Source organism: Hippoglossus stenolepis, chromosome 5, assembly GCF_022539355.2.
Source record: "Hippoglossus stenolepis isolate QCI-W04-F060 chromosome 5, HSTE1.2, whole genome shotgun sequence".
In the NCBI taxonomy this organism is placed as follows: domain Eukaryota; kingdom Metazoa; phylum Chordata; class Actinopteri; order Pleuronectiformes; family Pleuronectidae; genus Hippoglossus; species Hippoglossus stenolepis.
The window spans coordinates 9,547,558-9,567,869 of record NC_061487.1 but is presented as its reverse complement, the minus strand read 5'-3'; the positions used below and the strand labels follow the sequence as shown (position 1 = coordinate 9,567,869).

The 20,312-nt window shown below is 43.1% G+C and overlaps 1 protein-coding gene across 1 annotated transcript in view; it reads right to left on the bottom strand.

Moving 5' to 3' along the window:
- Window positions 1–20,011, bottom strand: part of si:dkey-82f1.1 (DENN domain-containing protein 2A) — a 33,665-nt gene extending 13,654 nt beyond the window's left edge. Inside the window, exons 1-3 of the mRNA XM_035156454.2 lie at window positions 19,475–20,011; window positions 4,594–4,680; window positions 1,280–2,311 (exon numbers count right to left, since the gene is read on the bottom strand). Coding sequence (XP_035012345.2) covers window positions 1,280–2,311; window positions 4,594–4,679 — 1,118 coding nt within the window. The 5' untranslated portion in view covers window position 4,680; window positions 19,475–20,011. The remainder of the gene's footprint in view (window positions 1–1,279; window positions 2,312–4,593; window positions 4,681–19,474) is intronic.
- Window positions 20,012–20,312: the final 301 nt, after the last annotated feature.

Sequence of the window (20,312 nt, the reverse complement as noted above, 5' to 3'; positions counted from 1 at the left end):
CTGATATATACTGTAAGGTTACGTAAAGTCAAGCAAAGCAAATCAACACTGGTCCTCTGAGGTTGCATGGCATTTTAATGATGCGCAGTGTACCTAATATATTGATAACTGCGTATTTGCTCACACACAGCTCCAGCCATCCATCATGTACATTGCTTATCCTTTTGAGGGTTGCAGGGGGAGCTGACATTGGGTGAGAGGGGCAACATGTTTCTGTTTTTTTGCTCCTCAATAAGATTGGGCGACATACGGAGATATACACACACACCAATGGTCAATTTAATCAAATCCCAGTCTGCATGTCTTTGGAAAGTGGGAGTGCACGGAGAAAACTCACGCAAACACAGGGAGAACATGGAAACTCCACAAAGAAAAACCTGGATTTGAACAGGGTACCTTTTTGCTCACACACAGCTTCATGCACAAAAATGCCCAGTGCTCTCAATGACACAGACAGAAAGACGGAGAGACTGACGGACAGACAGAGACGATGGACCAACAGACAGATTGACAGATCAATGGACGGATGGACAGACAGACAGAGGGGACAGACCAACAGACAGATTGACAGATGAATTGAGGGACAAACAGACGGACAGACAGACAGAGAGAGGATGGACCAACAGACAGATTGACAGACCAATGGACGGACAGACAGATAGACCAAACAAAGGGCTTGACACAGCACACTTGAGCAGAGTGAGGCCTCCACATATGGTATGGAATGTAATAGATCCCAGCCAAGCTTCAAATAAGAATTCAGACTACTGGAAAAAGTGAACAATAGATGTAGTCCAATACTGCAGAGTTCACATTTTTTGGTTTCCCTACAGAGCCCAGTGTGTTTGATTGTAACCATCTGAATTCCAGTACTACTTAACGGAGAAGTCTTGAAAATTCTGATGGATCAAGTATTCTTACATTTATAAATTCAAACTCTGCAAAATGACTGTGGGCATGCTGCGTGTTGCTCTCCCCATCCAGGAGAGTTTTATAAGGAGGAATGAGTTGCATTAATATGTGCATTCTTCAAATCCAACCAATGAGGTCATTCTGTGAGACATTCAGGATGATGTCATCTGTGGTTTTGATGCACAGCAGATGTGGGGAACGTTGTTCACATCAGTGTTTGGTTGGTGGTAAAGGGGGAAGGGTTACAGAATACGGAGGGTTACTTAATTGGAAATTAAGGACAAGATTCTAAACCAAATTTATTTCTCTGGTCAATACCAATCATGGTTGTCGACACTATACCCATCCTTACTTCTCAATCGCTTACCTGTTGCTGCTATCCCGGGGTTTGTCAGCCCAGGGTCTCCTGCAAACTCCAGGGGGTGGGCATGTTGGTAAAGGTGGAGGAGGTATAGAGGGCAAAGGGGGCAAGTTCCTCTTTCCCTTCCCCGAGCCGGCCCCTGAAGCTGGGCTAGTGGGTGGTGTGTGGTGCTGGAAGGTTCTCTGAGGTTTAGGTAGAGGGTTTATAGACGGAACACCTGGCTCACTATATACATTCTCTGGATCCCCCTCTCTCCTCCTCCTCGACCCACCAGGCCGAGCAACATCAAAAGTCCCAAAAATGGGCTCGTTCGCCTTCTTCTCCGTCTCCTCCAGCTCCTCCTTTGAAGGAGGGCAGAAGTAATTCCCTGGGAATGCCAGCGAGGGTCTGTCAGGTACGTCCTTTGTTGCCTTTTCCAGTTTCTTAACATGAGTTAAAACAGTTTTCTTGTCAGAGGGTTGCTCTGTTGGCTTAGAGGTGCGAAGCCCTCTCTCTAGTATCACTTCTCTGTCTTTGTTTGTTAGACCCTCTGGAGATTTAGGCCTTGAATCCCCCAACTTTCCAACGTTCTCCTTCCCTGAGTCTTGTCTGTCCCAGCAGACAAACCGCTTGCTGTCTGTCCTTTGGACCTCTGAAACTTTAGATTCCTTTTTCCTCACTGTCTCAACTTCCTTCTGCGTCGTGCCCAGTGGGAAAGTCCCCGTAGAGGTTAACTGGGCAGGCTCCTTTTTGCCCTCCCATTGTGAGATCTTATCACGGATGCTGGCTGTCTTGGCCCCTGCTGGGGTTTTGTTGTGGTTCAGTCCGTTCTCCACATTGGGAGTCCGTGGGTCAGTGGTGGTGGTGGCTCTCCTGTGAGCCAGCATGGTATCAGGAGGACCAGGGCTGTCGCTCAGGCTGAGTAGGGGTGAGAGGGGACACTTGGAAGACACAGTGGTGTCTCTCCTGTCTCTGTCCCCTGGTGACCCACACACCTCTTGGGGCTGGGGAACCACAGATGATGGAGCGTCCCCAACCTTCAAGCCACAGCACTGGAGCCTGGAAAAGCAACATTCACAGAGCAATTAACATACTTAACTATTATTATGTGACACATATCATAAACATATGTAATATTTTGTATCTCTACTTGTTTAACACTTAAAATGTTGCAAAAAAACCCCACATAAACAAGCAAAATACCCTGTAATCCAAAAAACATTAAGCAAAAAAAACAAACCCTAACAACCCAAACATGCAATGAGTCTTGTCTTGGTTAAGAGAACAGTGCTAACCACTGAGCCACTGCTACAAATAATGTCTTTCAAGATAAACAGAGGGAGGAAGTACATTACACTGTTGCCAACTCTCACAATTTATAGTGCAATAACTTTTATGGAAATATCAATTGCTGTCTTCAGTGGACGCTGTAAAGCACCATTGCTCTTTAAACTGGCCCTTCACAATGTGAGTATTACATCTAAACAGACCTTTGTTTATGGGTTAAAAAAAAAAAATCTTGTTAAAAGAGCTCAGACGTCTGTTTGGTGCCTCTGCTTTAGCTGTGACTCACTCCTGGAAGATTACTGGGTCAAGACTGTTTGAACTCTGGGTTTGGAGGTCAAAGTTTACAAGCTACTAATGCGCAGCTATTTCAGGAGAGGACACGAAGGCGTGCATCTTTTCTTTTCTATTCCTGATTCACAAAACTGTTTTGGCCAGAGCCCCATTCATCATAAGATTGTATTTCAGACAAACAGAGGAAATGCTGCCTCGCTGGGTGACTTCTGATGACATCGCTGGATATGAAAACCAACAGTCATGCAATCTAGAGGAAATCTCAGAGGAAATCACAGATTCAAATTTCCTCTGAGACCGTTTAAGAAAAAAAAGGGCTGTTGTAACTATGACCTATGAACAAACTGTATAATTCTCTTCCACATTGCTCAGACTTTTATTAGTTGGGCCCCTCTCTCTCCCTTTTCCTTCCTCCCAAACTTCATTCTTCTGCCGTGTCCCCCAGTGAAAACAGCATTTTCTATTAAGCATGAAGCAACAGAGGGGAAAAACTAGGTCAAATAGAAGAGCCATAAAGAAGAGAACAGGAGTAGGCAGGAGTGGGTCAAGTGAAAGAGTCAGAGAAAATGTGGAGCAGATAGAAGAGGAAATCAATACTCCCTGCCGACCCCCCTGAGAGTGTGACGAAGTGAGACACAGTGTGATTAAGAAGCAGTCATTTCAAAACTAGACACTTTGGAATGGACCAGCGGATAAGGGGAAGCGTTTGAAATCTACTCCTTTAATTTTATTTAAACTTTTGACAATTACCAAATGTATTGATTTTCTTTTGAGGGCTACTGAAGAGCTACATGCTAAACGCTAAAAACACCATACTGTTAAATCTTCAAATCCCACATTGGCATAAATCAAAATCCCTTTATTTTAATCTAAATAGCATTAATGAATATTAAAAGGATGGCAGAAGGGACCACAGAGAAGCATTAGATGGTGGCAGCAGGGGGGAAGTAACAGCATCCAGATGCCAGATGGCCAACTCTGCCCTGCTTTGCTCTCCTGCCCTGCTTTTGTTACACTACTGACCTGAATAGACATTTTCAATAAATATGGGGAAAATGCAACTCAGATCAGACCCAAGCAACATGTTAATATAACGTGTGGAGGTGTTCAACTATCTTATATTATCTTAATTACATACAATCTTGTATCTACTTGTGTTAAAGGTCTTTCCTTACTGCAAAACTAAAAGTGAAAGAATAATCAAACAAATAATACTCAAAGTTTAGGCTGTATGCTGATGAGTAATGTAAATGCACTCAATTCACTCTATACGACAGTTTTCTTGAGCCTCTTTGACCACTACATCTTTGAAAGTGAGACTCTTCATCATAAATGCAGAAATGTTCTACAAAGTTCAATCTTTAGCTTGACAAGTTTGTGGAACAGTGTTTAACGATTTAATTGCTGCAATGCTGTTTTGGATTTGTACTTTTCTAGTAATAGACTAGAATTTTAGATTCTCAACATAGTTGGTTATTTGCAATGATAATTCCTTCCAAGTGTTTATATTGTGCAGTTACGTAGCAAATCTAATTTGATAGGAAATTGCTGACTTGCTTTCTGGCACAAAGGCAGGTTGTTAAAAGAACAAACAAGGAGGAGCTGATGCTGCTCTTCTACCAGCACAAGCAGAGCTTACGTTTTAACAAAAGAAACAACACTTCCTTTGTGATGTGTGGAATTGAATAATCTCTGAGACAGGAGGATGAAGACATAGCATAAGAAAAACATTAAATGAATAAATAGGCTTATGAGGCACCTACCCGTTGACTGATTGGTAGATACAGTTGTCAGTGTTTGTACAGAGCAGCAGGGCCCTCCCACCGGTCATGGTGCTAGCAGCTGGCATCCTGCACAGTCACACAAAGAAACAGACAGTCAGTTAGAGATAAATATTTGTATCTAGTGGTGAGTGCATATTAAGTGTTAAAAAAATGACAATTGACAATACCACAGCTTCTTTACGAAATATATGGAGACGATACACAAAAATAGGCCGACTTCCAGTAGACTGACAAATGAGGGATGGTTCAAAAGAAGAGCTGCTTCCCGAGAAAACTTTAAACTCAAGTGTGTAAATGTGAAAAACCTAATAGCTAAAATATCATGTTTTTGTGGTTTGCAGTTTGAAACCAAGCAGCAAAGAGGCCAACTTCGCAGGCTGCATTAGCATCCTCCCAAAATGTCAATCTCGACTTTATTAGTAGCTGGAGGAAACAACTGATATCGAAGCTTTAACACCACCACTTTAAGCCGGCACACACCTTAGGTTACAGCATGCATGTGACATTATGGAAAACTTACAATCTTAGAACCCTAAAAACGTCCCTTTCTAATGGCATCAAGCTCTGTTAAAGCATCAATGACAACTGGAGGCCAGATAAGAGCTCTCCATTTAACGTCTTTAGGTTATCACTCAGTGTCTCGTCTTGTTGCACTTGCCAGGACACATTTCTGGAGTAATTTCTCTGTAAGTGCTGAACACACATCAGATCCTCTTTGCAAACTCCTTCCATTCCAGAAACTAACTTTCTTAATGTGTTAAGTGTTTACCAGCACTGCACATTTCCCTCTGTTCTTACAGACGAGCGGTGCCAAGGCGAGTGTGAGGGGACATGCTTGGCCAGTTTGAAATTATTCCTTGGTCTATTTGTCAGAGTACAATAAAACCAGATCCACTTGAAGCGTAAGCAAGACCATCCATATGTAACATTAAATTACAGCTTGTGACTCGTGGAGGGTTGGCATGGAGTAGAAGGGCCTCACGCTCGGCACAGATGTGGTTAACATGATGGAGGAGGATATTGGTCACGCTTTACTCCTGTTGGCATTTATTCACACATTTGCTCCTAAGTAAATTCACTGAGACTTTCATGCTTTGCCACCCGGCTGTATTCTCAGATGCAAAACCTCATATGAAAACACACCAACATAGACGTGCACATCCATCCAACCAGTCTACACTCCAGTCCAGCATATGGATTGTGTGTTTGAGTGACTTCTACAGATGTGCTGGGATACTTTAGAGTATTCGTAGGCTGTTAAACATTCCCTGAGTGCTGCATGGCCCAAACTCCCCCCTCTCTATTCCTCTGCCTTTAAACCAGCATTAGCTAATGCTTACACTTTTCTCCCTTGCCCCCCGACTATGCGGGGAATGAGAGCCCACTTCAGCCGAATTCCACAAATTGTTGTCCCGAGTGGCAGTGAGGCAAGTCATAGAAAAAGCCACATTTTAGTTAGATTATGTAAAAAAACATTGCAACCAAGTATTTGAACTCTTCCTGAGCCAACAACATAATTGTCCCTCTGGGTCCAGTGTTTCAGACTGAGCCAAAAAGCTAGTATGTTTTTTTTCTTCCAGAATAAAAGAACAAAACACTACGGTGCACAACGTGTCATCTTTTACCTTCTAGTTTTGCTCACAGTTTAACTTACAGAACTTCATTTCTTTGTCTTTACCCCCGCCCCCCCATCCCTCCACAATCAGTCCAAGGCCTAGCCCCCCCAGAGGGAGGAAAAAGGAGGAGGATGAAGGTTTGCGTCAGCCATCCACTCGCTTGTAGGCTCAAATTATTTTCAGCTGTGAGCCAAGCAGAGGTCACGTGTTTGAGGGGAAACATCAACCAATTTTTACCCCCTTCCTCTCCCTCTTGATTCTTTTCTCCTTACTAAAAACCAAAACACAAATGAGGAACAGAAATCCTGCAATGAAAAGTGGGGGGTTGGGGGCTGGGCAAGGGGGACTATAAAGAATGTATAGAGCCTTCTAGTTTTACAGTTACATTTTTTTCTTGGACTGGGGAGGGTGTTACATATCACAGGGGGAGAGGAAAGATGGGAGATATGAACAGAGGGAGCAAATGGAAGAGGAAAGTGGGGGGCTGGGGGAGACAGGGGTTGTCAAAACTAAAGAGGAAAGTGGATATTGCAAAGAATAATATAAGTATACTGTTGCACAGTGAAAACAGTGCAGGCTTTTAGGCTGTTCTACTTCATTGTTTAGAGCCCCGAGGCCAAAACAGAAAGATCTGCTCAGTGGAGATTCTAGTAATACCTTAAAAGGTCATTTTGTATTTTTACGTAATTCTGATTTATAAAGGGTTTGAACATATCCCAAACTTGACTCATGCATTCAAGACAGTGCTTCCAAACACTTGCCTGAACCTGAACAGCAGCAGTGTCTTCACATCTCCAAAAAGCAGTTTATCTGACAGCAGTGCCAGCGCTCCGTTTATTGAAGAAACCCCTTTTTCTAGTGGCAGCAAAGGCTTTTGTCTTCTGCAGCGATTGGCAACTATTGTTAACCCGAACCCCCAGTGCAGGATGACCACCATAATAATACAGAGGCTGAGGGAAGCCATCTGCTGAGGCCAATAAAAACATCACGGGAAACGGCAACCCGAAAGACCTCTGACTGCCCCGCCCCCCTTCAGCCTCAGCCGTGTGACGAGCGAGCTGCGGCAGAGGAAGGGATATTGTTCATCAGCAGTGTGGCGGAGTGCTGGGTGAAGAAGATGGCAGCAACGAGTGTGAAAGGAGATTATTGCCTTTTAATTTTTCACCTTCTATTCATGGAATCCCTCTATTGTCAGTTTTAGCTCATTTATCTAATGACCCTCAGATAAAAAACGCTTCGGAAATATATTTCGTAAAAGATAAGCTCCAGTCTTGGCCTCAGATGAAAAAGGATTGGTGCTCAGTGAACAGCACAAGACCCTTAACGCCTTAAAGCCTTTTACTAGATAGAAAAAGCAGCAGTCTGGGTCAGAGGCAGGGCATCAGAGTTAACCATCAGTTGCATAACAAACCCTGCAGAAGATTTCTATCAGTGGATGGACACCAAGTATCTGGCAGTGGACAGATTCTTGTAAACATGCACTCACATGTACCACTGAGAATGGGGTGTTGTATCATAACAACACTTATTCTAAAATAGTAATAGTAATAATAGTAATTAGTTTAAAACAAAGATTGTAAAGATAGAAGATGGATAGTAAATAAATAAATAATTTTACCAGGAGTTCATGCGAGCAGCTAACAACCCACATCAAATGGATAGAAAAAATCATTGCTACAACATGCTATTTTTACCACACCTTACTATACCAAGTTGCAACCCAACATGACGTCCTTAGTGAGGACACTAATTGGCATAATGCATTCCCTAGCCCCCAACCCTGACCCTTATCATCTAAACTAAATGCCTAACCCTAACCCTAACCTAACCAAAACCTAATTCTATTCCTAACGGTAAAACCAAGTCTTAACCCCCAAACAGTCCATTAAAGGGGGGTCACAAAGTGAGGACCGGCCAAAAGGTCCTCACTTTCCCAAAATGTATTTTGTATTTCTCTCTTTAATACTCTTCACAGTGGAATGTAATGCAGTCGACAATATCAACTCACACAGGGATATTATCAGTGAGCCTTTTTCGGTTTGTATCTATGCTGTTGAGCTCTTTGTACTATCATGTAAAAGTTTGGTGATAGGTGCTGTTGCAGTTGAATGAGTTGATTAGCTTTATCACAGTGTGGGTAGGTGGTGCTGTCAGAGTTTCATAGCGAGCTCTATCAGGCCTCTGGCTTGTTGTCAGTGAGCTGTTGACTGGCTGCTGCTGCTGCTGCTGCAGCGCTCTGGAGGCCTGCCTCTCCCCAACAGCTGCTTCTCATAAAGATTTCATCCTCCCCTCCATCCCACCGTCCCTCCATCTCTCGGTCCAGCTCGGCAGAAACAGCTAACATCATGACATCACCGCTCCGTGCTTGTTCTTCCTAAGACTGCTCTCTTTTACTCTCTGTCATTTCAAAATACCTAAAAAGGGCAAAGTCGCTGCCGGCCCACGCTGCGTTTCACAGTTATCAGGACATTGAGTCAAATACAGCAAGCAACCAAAAGTGGCAGCCCCCTAAAACCACTTGTCAACATTTTGAGCGAGGTTTTACGTCAAACTAGGACAAGGAGAGAAAATGATAGCCCAAAATGGTAATTATATATTATAGATTATTAATTTTCTTATTTTTCTTTCTACACCCCGGCTCAGTTGAAGACCCTATCCCCTACATGCTGTGGCTCCCTATAGCATGTGCCAAAGCTTCGCCTGTAATCAATTTAACGCAAGACTGCACATTTAGCCAGCTCGTTCTGGAATAGCAAACTTGGCTGCTTTTTTCCTCCACGTTCCTCCACTCTTTTATTTCTCCTTTTCACTCTCTCTCTTTCATTCCCATTCAGTCATTGAGTTGTGGGGAGAAAAGTATGATGGAGGAGGGAGCGAAGTATAGACGATGGAGGGGCACTGGTTTGTAATCCTAAATCTCTTTCATACTCGACTGTACCATGTCTTATGCTGCGCAGATGTGAAGCAGAGTTCATTCATGTACAACAGTGCATGGCTGACAGAATATGACATAAAGAGTTTGAGCAATATGGGGGGATTTCACAATGACTGACATGCTGCCTTGACCTGGCCGACTTTGGGAAGGTTTTGCTTGATTCCCGATGAAGTATAGAGGAAAAGTTGATGGTAAAGGAAGGGATGTATGGAGAGGAGGAGGGAAGGAGAGGGTTGGGCAAATAAACAATGGAATTTTATCTGGGCTCAGCAGTCTCCTTCTCTCTTTTTCTCTCTCTCTCTCTCTCTCTGTGTCCTGTTCAGGGCCCCCGCTGCTTTCCCAAGCTGATTTCATAGCAAGGCTTTGGACTCGAGCCAAACAGGCCAGCTCTGCAACTGTGTGCGCCTGTATCAGTGCGTGTATCTGCCAGAAAGTGTGACTGACAGCCAGGGAACAGGCGTACAAGCCAGGAACCTATACTCTCATTTAAACTATCCACTTTTCCTGCATGCCATGCTTACCTCTCTCTCATCTTCATCACTTAATCTCTCTCTTTTCTCATCCTACCGCACACATTACTATCAGCTGGCTGCCCCTATGTGCCTATTTTGTATCCGAAAACAAGCAACAGGCCTGCGATTACCTTTTGTATGATCTTCAGAGGTAAAGATGCCTACTTCAGCTGTCCCTTAGACAAACACACACACACACACACACACACACACACACACACACACACACACACACACACACACACACACACACACACACACACACACACACACACACACACACACACACACACACACACACACACACACACACACCGGCCCTGTTTGGACCTGGTATTAACATCAGTCCTAAGAGATCCGATCACAATTGGACAGAGTTAAGTTCATGTGTTCACACCTGATATTAACATGCCTGTGGCCACTCTCTTTCTCACTCGTCTATCATCATAGACATTTGTGTTCATGAAGACCAAATTATGTTGTTTTTATCCAGTCTGACTTAACAGATGTGTCCGATGACAATGTTTGTGTGTGTGTGTGTGTGTCTGTTTACTGGTGAGATAAAGTGAGAAAGATAGCGAGTTGAGTCAGGAGGGACTCAATGAATGAAGAAAAATGATTTGACCAATTTAAGAAAAAATTATGTATCATTACGTGGTGGTCAGTGTTGATAATGTGCCGTAGGCTACAAAGAAATCAACGTGTAGTAACTGAGAAGTGTAAAAATACGTTTTAACTGTAGCAGTTCAGAGACGGCAGTGTGTGAATGATGTGTGATAGAAAAGGTGCAGCATATTGTAGCGCTGTATTAACTCGTTTGTAAATGGTTGAATGTGGCTTGTAGTGGAAAGCTCTTTGAGTGGTGGATAAGACTAGAAAATTGTTATATAAATATAATCAATTTACACACACACACACAGTGCCTGCACAAGCCACCCTGCTGCGAAGTGTCCTGTCCAATCCCATTGACAGTGCTCTTGTCCTGCTGTGCTGTGTCCTCTTGCCCCTCCACCTCTCCCCCTGCTCCGTCTATTGTTAGGAGAGGACGGACATGAGACAGCATTGAAACTGGGATAGCCAGAACCAGACAGGAATACAGGAAGGGGGATGCCACAAACAATTCATTTCTCCCTACATGTTTTTTTTGGTTATCAATCCACTCTAAATATATCGCATGTATTCATTGTTGTATTTTTAACGCCACACGTGCCGATCTTCTTGTTATTATGGTTGTTGTTTATATCTGAAACTCCTGACTGCCAGGGTGTCTACAGACGATCCCACTGGGAGCTGGAAGAATGGGCCAAAATATTACCTCAGTAAATGTATAAACAAACCTTAATTATAATTGGAGCCACTGAGAGCGCCACTGTGGATGTAATTATGGTGCACAGCACGACCAAGGGGTGTTCAATTTAGGAGGCTTATTATGCATGGAAAGAGTAGTTATTTTCTTGTGTCTGTGCACACAAACAGAAAGGAAGTGTGATATGACTTGCAGGAAGTGTGTAGGACGACCTCCAGCTTCTAAAATGAAGTAATCAGTTTTCCTTACGGATTCAATAAGATGTTGAGTTCTTGAATTGTAGATATATGTGACAGCTCTGACAACCACAAGGTCAAAAAAGGCAGGAAAAGGAAGGGAAACTACAGACAAACTCAGCAAAATCCTCCCTTAAAGTCCTTCTTACCCACTCCACCTGTCAGAGTTAACAAATGACCGCCCTGTAACAGTTTAACCACAGGCTTTTAAAAGGGGGGAAGGTCTCCTTTTCCCTTTGGAGTTTGTGGCTTCCATTCCACGTTCCACTGACTGCAAATGGTGCCGCTTCCTGGCTAATGATGCACTAAAGTCTGCAGAGTGATAAGCACTTCTAGAAATAGAAATGTGAAGCATTTAAACATGTTGGCCTGATAAAAGGTGAAAAATCAAGTGGATAATGTAAAACAATTTTAAGCCCAGAGAAGTTATAAAAACTATAGTGACCTTGGGGGAAATTGGATTATAAATGAAAACAATTGCTTGTACCTTCCTCCAACAAATAGAAACGGGTCTTAAGCAGCTCAGTGAAGAGAAGAGAATCCTTTCTGCTAGAGAAAGAGACAAGCTCATCCTAATAAGAGGGGGGAAAAAAAGAAGTGGAGGAGGAGGGGCGTGGATCTGTTTTGGAGGAAGAGCAAACAAATCTCTCTGTATCCCCCCATCTGGGAAAGGGTGTCATGTTTCGTCTGCTTGCAGAGGTGGAGCATCTGTCCGTCCATCCCCTCACAAAGACATGTCAGCCCCTCCTCCTACCCACCGGCAGCAAGCTCCCGTCAGCAGAGTTCCTGACTCATCCTCAGTCTGCTCCCAATTACCCCGCTGGCTCAACAGAGCAGGGGTCCATGCCAACTTGTCCCACCAACCTGCTTTTTAAACAGCTCTCACTTTGGCCTACATAACCCTGTCCAACTCTGCTGCTGCCAAATCCACATCGGGTGCATTTGCAGCTGAAAACACAGGTCCATCTTCAGACAGCATCCAAGGACTTGGTGTAGCTGAAGGCCTCGATGTGCTTCAAACACAAGTGCTTGTCGGGTCGTCTAACAGTATCCGAAGACACATTTTCAATGGAGGAATTCATCAATTCTGTCACTTAAAGAAAATAGGACACACAGTGGTTTGCTACAGGTGCGTGGTTGTGAGATATAAGCATAGTTCTTACATAACTCATTTTCCATTTGCCACTGAAAAAAGCAAAAAGAATGCAAATATTTCAAGATGAAAAGAGAAGATGAAAAGACCTAACATTCATGGAGTTCAAAGACAGACTTTTTGCATCTGTATGACTTCAGGTTTCTCACCCCTCCTCTGAGTGTGGCTGTTTACAACAAGTATCAACACTAATTCCTTTAGACATGTCTGAGTTACACATTTTTCTAACTAGTTTTGACACAGAAGAGAACTTTAAATATGAATTAAAGCTTGAGATAAAATGGAGGACTAATTTGTATTAATTCCAGCCTCATTTACTAAATATGCATTCATTTATAGAATACTTTTGTACAGCCATATTCTCTTGTTTCTATCTATAATGTTTTCAATCATCTCAAACTGAAATATCTTGACATTGATAAATAGATTGCTACTAAGTTTTCGACATACTATAAATCCAGTTTTCCTCAAGGATTTATTCTAACGACTTTGCTGATCCCTCGACTTTTCCTCCTGCACCAGCAGCGGGTGAAACCTTCGACTTATGTTGATGGTTTGCCACAAATCTTTTGCAGACATTCATTTTTTCCAGTTGATGCATCTAAATGACCTCGTTGATCCCCTCCGTTTTCCTGTTTCTGTATCCTGAGCTTTTCACTTATTACTGAGAAGGGTGAAAGACACATTTTCATCTACTCATGTTGGACAACAACCTTTTAAAAATATCTGTATTACTTCCAAAGACAAATTAGAGAACCCCGAGCACTCATCCTGTCTAAGAGACAAGACCTTTGTGTAGATGCACCTGTGGTTGGAGCAGTGTTGTTGCAGGACCAAGTATAAATCATCACCGACAAAGTAAATAAAGGCCATTGACAGGAGGGTTTGCCAAAACAAAGGGGGCCATGGAGCTCTTCCTGGCAATAAGCCTTTGGCAGGCAGTGATGGATTTCAATGGATGAAGCAATTTATACAAATCTAAAGGTGATATTGCAAGTGACAGACACACTTGCCGTCTGGTGTCTGCAACCACAGCTGTATTCTGTTTCACCACGCCCTTACACACTGACAAGGCATGTCTTACACCTCAGCACTAACTGTCTATGCTGTTAACAACACCCATAGAGCCTGGATCTTACAGACGAGTGAGGAAGTGTCATTGAATACACCATTATTCTCAGGGATAATACTGCTCCCTGCAGTGGGCAGTATTTACAGCTATCTGATATTACATTGTGCTGACACACAATGTGGGATTTCTGAGCATAATGGCCAAACCTTTTCTCTTAAAAAACAGCGTCAGCCACAGTGAATGCGCAGCAGTGAGTGGACCAACAGATCTTTCAACAATAACAAGGCTTTCCTAGCACACTAACATTATTCTCTGGGCCCTGGATCAAATTTCTCCTCCAAGCCGCAGTCTCTGTGCTGCTAAACCCCTCTCCTCTCCTTCTTCTTCCTGTTTCCTTCCCCTCTTCACAATTTAACGGTTCTACTCAATAATTCCCACCAGCGCCCCCCCATCCCATCCCTGCTCCCCTGCTCCTCTACTCCTCTGCATGCCTGCATAGGAACAGATTTCTCAAGGCGAGAGCTTGGGAAAGTTCTCTTCCGCAGTTTAGGTCAGAGCTCACTTTTGTGACCTCCACACACCCTATGACCGACAACTGTGAACCTGGGCCAAGACCGCCAGTGGGTGATAAATGAAAGTGAAATGCAGAGGGGTAAAGCAAGCCAATATACGCTGATCTGAAGATCATCTCCTCATAAACCTCAGAAAATGCTTTAACTTACTTTCATTACAATATATGTCTTTACCAACAACTAAGCCTAATTGTATGTTTTCATTAAGTCTGTTTATGTAAGTTGACTGTAATTTATAAGAGCAACATAACTTTGTATGAACGGCCAAAAACGTATACATGTAATATATAATTACGTGTTGTGAGGAGGTTTTGGTTTCCTCTGCATGTGTTTGTTTGTTAGCAGGATTATGCAAAAAACCTACTTGATGGATTTTCACAAAACTTGGAGGGATGTGGTCTTGGTCAGGGAAGAACTCAATGAATGTTGGAGCAGGTCCAGGTTTCTTTTTTCCACTTTTTTTTAAACATTGCAGAATAGGGTTTTGTGAATTTCTCAAGAAATAATGCAGAATTGAAAATATCATACATCTGTAGAGTTATAATATCTTTGAGCAGGTATAATTTTGTGTGGATTTGGATAATGACCTGGATTTTGTTAATCAAAATAAATATTTTGAGGGGGAACATCTTGTCTGTACGGTAACAAATATCCCTTCCAACTATACCAGAGAGTGAACATTTTCCCTGTGTTCTTCTGGTCTTGACATGAAACAAAAGATAGTCAGTCAGATCTTATTCATACAGAGCTAAAAAGACTAGAATTTAAACCAGGTTCAGGAAACACAACAAATTCGACGATACAACTACATATCATTAAAATAAAAGACAAGATTGTATCCATCATTACACTGGAGAAACCCAAATAGAAAACTACCATTTTCCCAGCTCTCGCCCTAAACAAGACAGTGTTTAGATATGATTCGGTGTGATCAAAGTTCCTCTGTGTCTGCAGCGAGTCTGGAGTATCTACTCATTAAGACGTTACACTTGGATGAAACTCCGGACACTGTTTTATGGAGTGGATCCCCACAATGAAAGGTAAACAACATTCTTCTCATTCTCAGAGAAGAGAAGAGAAGAGAAAAGAGGGAGATCATTCATCTTACAGTTTTTCCATGTCCAATATTACACAGACGAGCTGCACATAAACCAACTAACAAAGCGTGCGGTAACTTTTCCCAATTTGCTTGGAATGTTCATCATAACATGGCAACCCGTGCCTAAGTTCTTTTTCCAAATTGTCAATGGTCAAGAAAAGATAAATGCATGTTCACATGTATAATATGTCAGTAGGTCTTCAAGTATGTGTGGGTATGTGTTTGTATTCACGTGTGTGTGTGTGTGTGTGTGTGTGTGTGTGTGTGTGTGTGTGTGTGTGTGTGTGTGTGTGATGGAATGTGACCGACACACACTGTGGGCACAAGCTGCAAAGCCACATCGAGCAACCAACACTGAGGTATTGGCTGGTCCTCACTCAGCCGGAAGATCTTTCCAAGATTTAAACACAATACCATCAAACTGTCGCTGATTTTGTATATTGTCCCGCTCTAAAGCAAGAGACTCACATTCTGTATTTCAGACTGTGTAAACCACGCAGTAGCACAGGGATTCAGCTTGTCCTGTTAAATGTCCTAATTAGAGTCACAGCAACCACTTCCCCCGGATCCATGGTCTGATTTCTTCCTAATACAACTCAGACACTGAACAGAGTGAAACTGCCAGACAGAGCAACAGCTTGAAAGCGACACGCAGTTTGAGAAAGTGTGTGTGTGTGCGTGTGTGAGCATGTAAGGGTTAAAGGTGCACCAAATTAAAAAGAACATGGCCAGCTGCCAACTGGATGAATGCCTCCAGTATCCAGTGTGATGGTATGCATTATCTATGCATGCATGTATGTATGTGTGATGGTTTAGCTCTTACAAGGACAGGGTTATGGGCGTCTAAGATGGTATGCATTATCCATGCATGCATGTGTGTGTGTGTGTGTGTGTGGAGGGGGTTGGGGGTGTTTTTGATCATAACCCATGGCCATCCACCAACATCACAGACAATACTCCCCACCATATCTCTGAAACAAGAGGAATTCTTTCACCGTCACCACAGGACACATTTTTTTCTGAGTGTGTCACCGTGGCAACAACAGCAGCTCGGTGACGGCAGGAGATTGGCTCAATGGGGTCTTAAAGTTGCGGGCCACCCTGCAGAGTGGCTGTCAAAAGCCAGTTCCTGTAAGAGGAGGGGAGGACAGTGTGTAGCCTCCTAAAGCCCTGCTGTCACTTCTCTGAGAGGAGAAGAATGGAGGAGACAGATGTCACAGGTTGCATCTGCGAATACACTCACAGACACGCATTCAAAAACAGACCATGCACGACTGCACCGACGGTTTGTCATCAACCTACTGAAGTGAAACCATGAAAAATCACCACGCCATCATCATTTTACATGACAACAATAACACGTATACAGACTAATGTACATATACATTCACAAGTTACATATGCACTCATTCCTGATTGTGCACATAAACACATGTACAAACATACGTCTATTGTAAAAGGTTTGTAAATAAGTCTATGTAAAATGCGCCCACATGTGAAACGGTCATCTAATAGTTAACTTTCTAGTAAATTCAGCCAATAGTGTCAACGTGAAGCAAAAAACAGTTTTCCTGGACGTACAGTATTTGCACTCAAGTGACTCGTATCAACTATCCAAACTGATTCCTCCGCTTCAGCGTGCTTCCAAGAAAACAAAACAACCATTGGATTCAGTTGTGAGAGATCACAGACTTGTCACGATACAAAACATCTGGAGTTTAGGTTTTCAGGGATTTTTTTCCCCCTGAAAAGCAAGTTGATTCATGCTGATGACTTTTTAGTTTAGTGTGTATCGTAATATCATGGGCCATGAGAATGAGAAGATGGATTGGCACTGGCAATAAGAAAAAGAGTGAGAATGCCATGACTGTGAGTGTGTTGATGTTTTGGCGTGAAAGACAGAAAAAAGAAAATGAATAAATGAAACAGAGAGCGGTGTGCAATTAGAGAAAAATACCCAGAGACTGAATGAGTGTGCGTGTGTGTAAAATGAATCACTGAGAGCAGAAGAATGATGACATAAGGTCACAAATACCCAGTTTTCCACCACAGTGCACAACAGTCTTGAACAGCAGTCATGCAGACAGTTAGCCTCTGCCCCTGAGTCAGAATGTAAACAACTGACCCAATCTGGCAGACCTCACACACACACACACACACACACCCACACACACCCACACACACAAAGATTGCAGTCCACTTATTACAACCTTGCTGACTAGCAGACAGTCAGTCCCTGTCTCTTTATCTCCAACCCCATAAACCTCTCCACAGAGAGTCAGCCAGTCTCAATTCAATATACTCTCCAACTTACTGAGTTAAGTAAATACCCCGTCAGGTCGGACAGAAACAGGAGCCAGAGAGGAAGAATGCTGATTAGGGTTTAGTAAGACTTCTATTGACCGGCCGAAGCTCTTCTTTGAGACCAATGTGAAAGTAAAATCTTCAGCTGCTATGCTAATCAAAAAGGCTGAGATCAAATATGTCAATTGATCACACGTTCATGCCCAAATCTGAGGTGGAACATGAGACGCCCTTTCTTTGAATAGCATGCCACTACCTGCTTAATGTGTCGTAATGGTGGGTTTAGTCTTTCAATGAAAAACCATGTATAAAAGTTGTACATGTGAGAAACTTGCTAAAATGCTAAGTAGAGTGGAAGACGTCTGCCGTCAGGAAATACGAAAGATAACATTGTGATTAAAATGTTATTCTGCAGTCACCAAGCAACTATATTAAATGCCAAAATAATACTACTCAAGTAGATGAGCTATCAACAAAGGAACACTAGTGGCACTGTAATGGCTTTTACCTAAATACCAGACTTGACTTCTCAAAGTGCCATAAAAGCAATCCCTGTTGACTGCAAGTCCACATGTTGTGAGCTGGTGGCAGTACGATAACAATGCAGCAATTCAGAGAAGATAAAGTTGGTCTCACGAGTTTCACTATATTCCTTATCATAAAAATACCACTTACAAAAGGTTTATGAGGTATGGAATGCTTTCAAATTGTGCCTTAGGCCTTAAGCTTGCAATCTGTCCAGAAATATAAATAATGTTTACGATGAAAAATTGATAGTCCACATGGGTAATTTAACAGACTATTGCATGAGTAAAGGATTTGAAAACCCCATTCATTTCTCCTAGAACTAACAACTTCTTACAGAAAGTTACAACTAAACAGAATCACCTTTTTATATCTTGGTGGTGTCTTTGCTGTGGTCATTGTGCATCTGATCACTTGGCACTAAAACAGTTGGGGTCACTGTGGCTGTCACAGCTTGTGCTAATTGCTAATATTTCTGTAAATTCCAAAGACACTGCTGTTGCTGCATAACATTGCATAACATAACAATGCTAGACATTTGGAATGAATCCCTTCCTGTGCATCAGAGTACGTCCAAGGTCTAAAAACAGTCGCTGGTTGAATGAAAACACTTAAAAACTTGAATATAGTCGTCATAAGCTGCACCAGTTGTGTTACTCTGAGACCTGTATGAGTTTGAAAGAGCTCTAATACAATTCAAACCCAACTGCACAGTGTCTAATAATGCCTAGTCATGTGTATGCAAACAAAAAGCATTTCCTTATCACTGATAAGCTCGACTTGTTGGAGCCACCTGAGGCTGAACTCATCTGTCCTGCCTGGGGAGATGTCCAGCCCTGCCTACCTCCTCCTCAACAATACAGGCGCTGGGACTCATACATGAAGAGGTGCCTTTGTTCACAGTGTAGAAAGCTCCTCTCGCTTATCCTCTCCTCTCTTTCTCCACTGTCGCTCTCTAGCCCCTCGACAAGCTGGTTTAGAGCGTGATGGTTTCAGTGTGCACTCGCACTCTTATCCAAATGGCAGCCAAACCGTCCATCTACACTTTGTTTCCCTTTAATAAGCAGATGAAAACAGAAAACCACTGAGTGTGCATGTGCTCACGTGTGCTCAGATACTTCAGTGAGGTGCGGATGAGTCTCTTGTGGGCAGCAGTAATGGACATAGTGCAGACAGACTGAGACTGGCTACTGGAGGGACACTCTACCTGGAGCCACACCAGAAAATTCAGAATGAAATACTGCTCCAATAAACATTTACACTTACCACCCACACAAGCATCTATGTAGTCTGTACGCTGACACAAATACAGGCTGACACATTCAAGGTCACACACAAGCATATGTATAGACTGCAAAGAATATGAGTGAGGTAGAGGCACACACATAAAGATGGATCCTGAAGCAATGTGAATGATTTTGAACTCAACCTCCATGTGTCCAGCATACCACAAAGAAATCTCAGTTTACATTGGATTTGAGAAAATAAGCACACAAACAACCACTGTCACTCTTTAACTCTTCACATTACCTTTCTGAGCTGGCTGAGCCCTGATGAAGTGCTCTTGGAGTGGTCTCTCATTTTTCGTAACCTGACCCCACAGAAAACAGCATCCACTTGCATGGTTCCTTTCCTTGAGAGAAGTTTGGCTTTCTCCCCCCTCTCTCCTTTTACCTATCTCCTCCTCTTTCTGTCTCTCTCTCTCTCTCTCTCTCTCTTCTCTTTGGTTTTTGCAGTCCAACTCCTGCCTCTGGCTTCTCTCACTTTAGCATAGTCCCTGCCGGTGCACACAACAGAGGACAGACCTTGAGTTTACAGCTCTGAGGGCATACAAAGTTTGAAACAGGCACAAAGACTGTGAGAGCCCTCCTCTTGTCCGGCCTCCTCCAGGGTTAAAATGTTTACAGCAATTTCTCCTCTCTCTCACACACTCACTCACGCTGACTCCTATCTCTCAGTGGCGATTGCTCCCTCTCTTTCAGTCTCCCCTGCTCAAACTTTTCCCACTCCTCCTTCCCTCATGCTACCCCCTCCCATTTTGCCGTCCTCCCTCCTTCTCCCTTCTCTCTCTCTCTCTCTCTCTCTCTCTCCTCCCTCCCCATTTTCCACCATCGCCCCTCTCCCACCCACCTAAAACCCCCACTGTTGAACTAATCTGCAGCTGGCTGGGCGATTGGAGCCCTAGTTGCTGGGGAAACCAAGTGTCCTGCTCCAAAAAAAAGAGTGAGGAATGAAGCAGGAAGGGGCAACGCTGAGCACAACTGAATACATAAATAACAGCCCCCTTTGGGAAGCTATTAGAAAAGCCCAAGGGTCACTCGTCCTATCTGAATGAGTTGGACAACGTGTTCGTCTATTTGATCTCTTT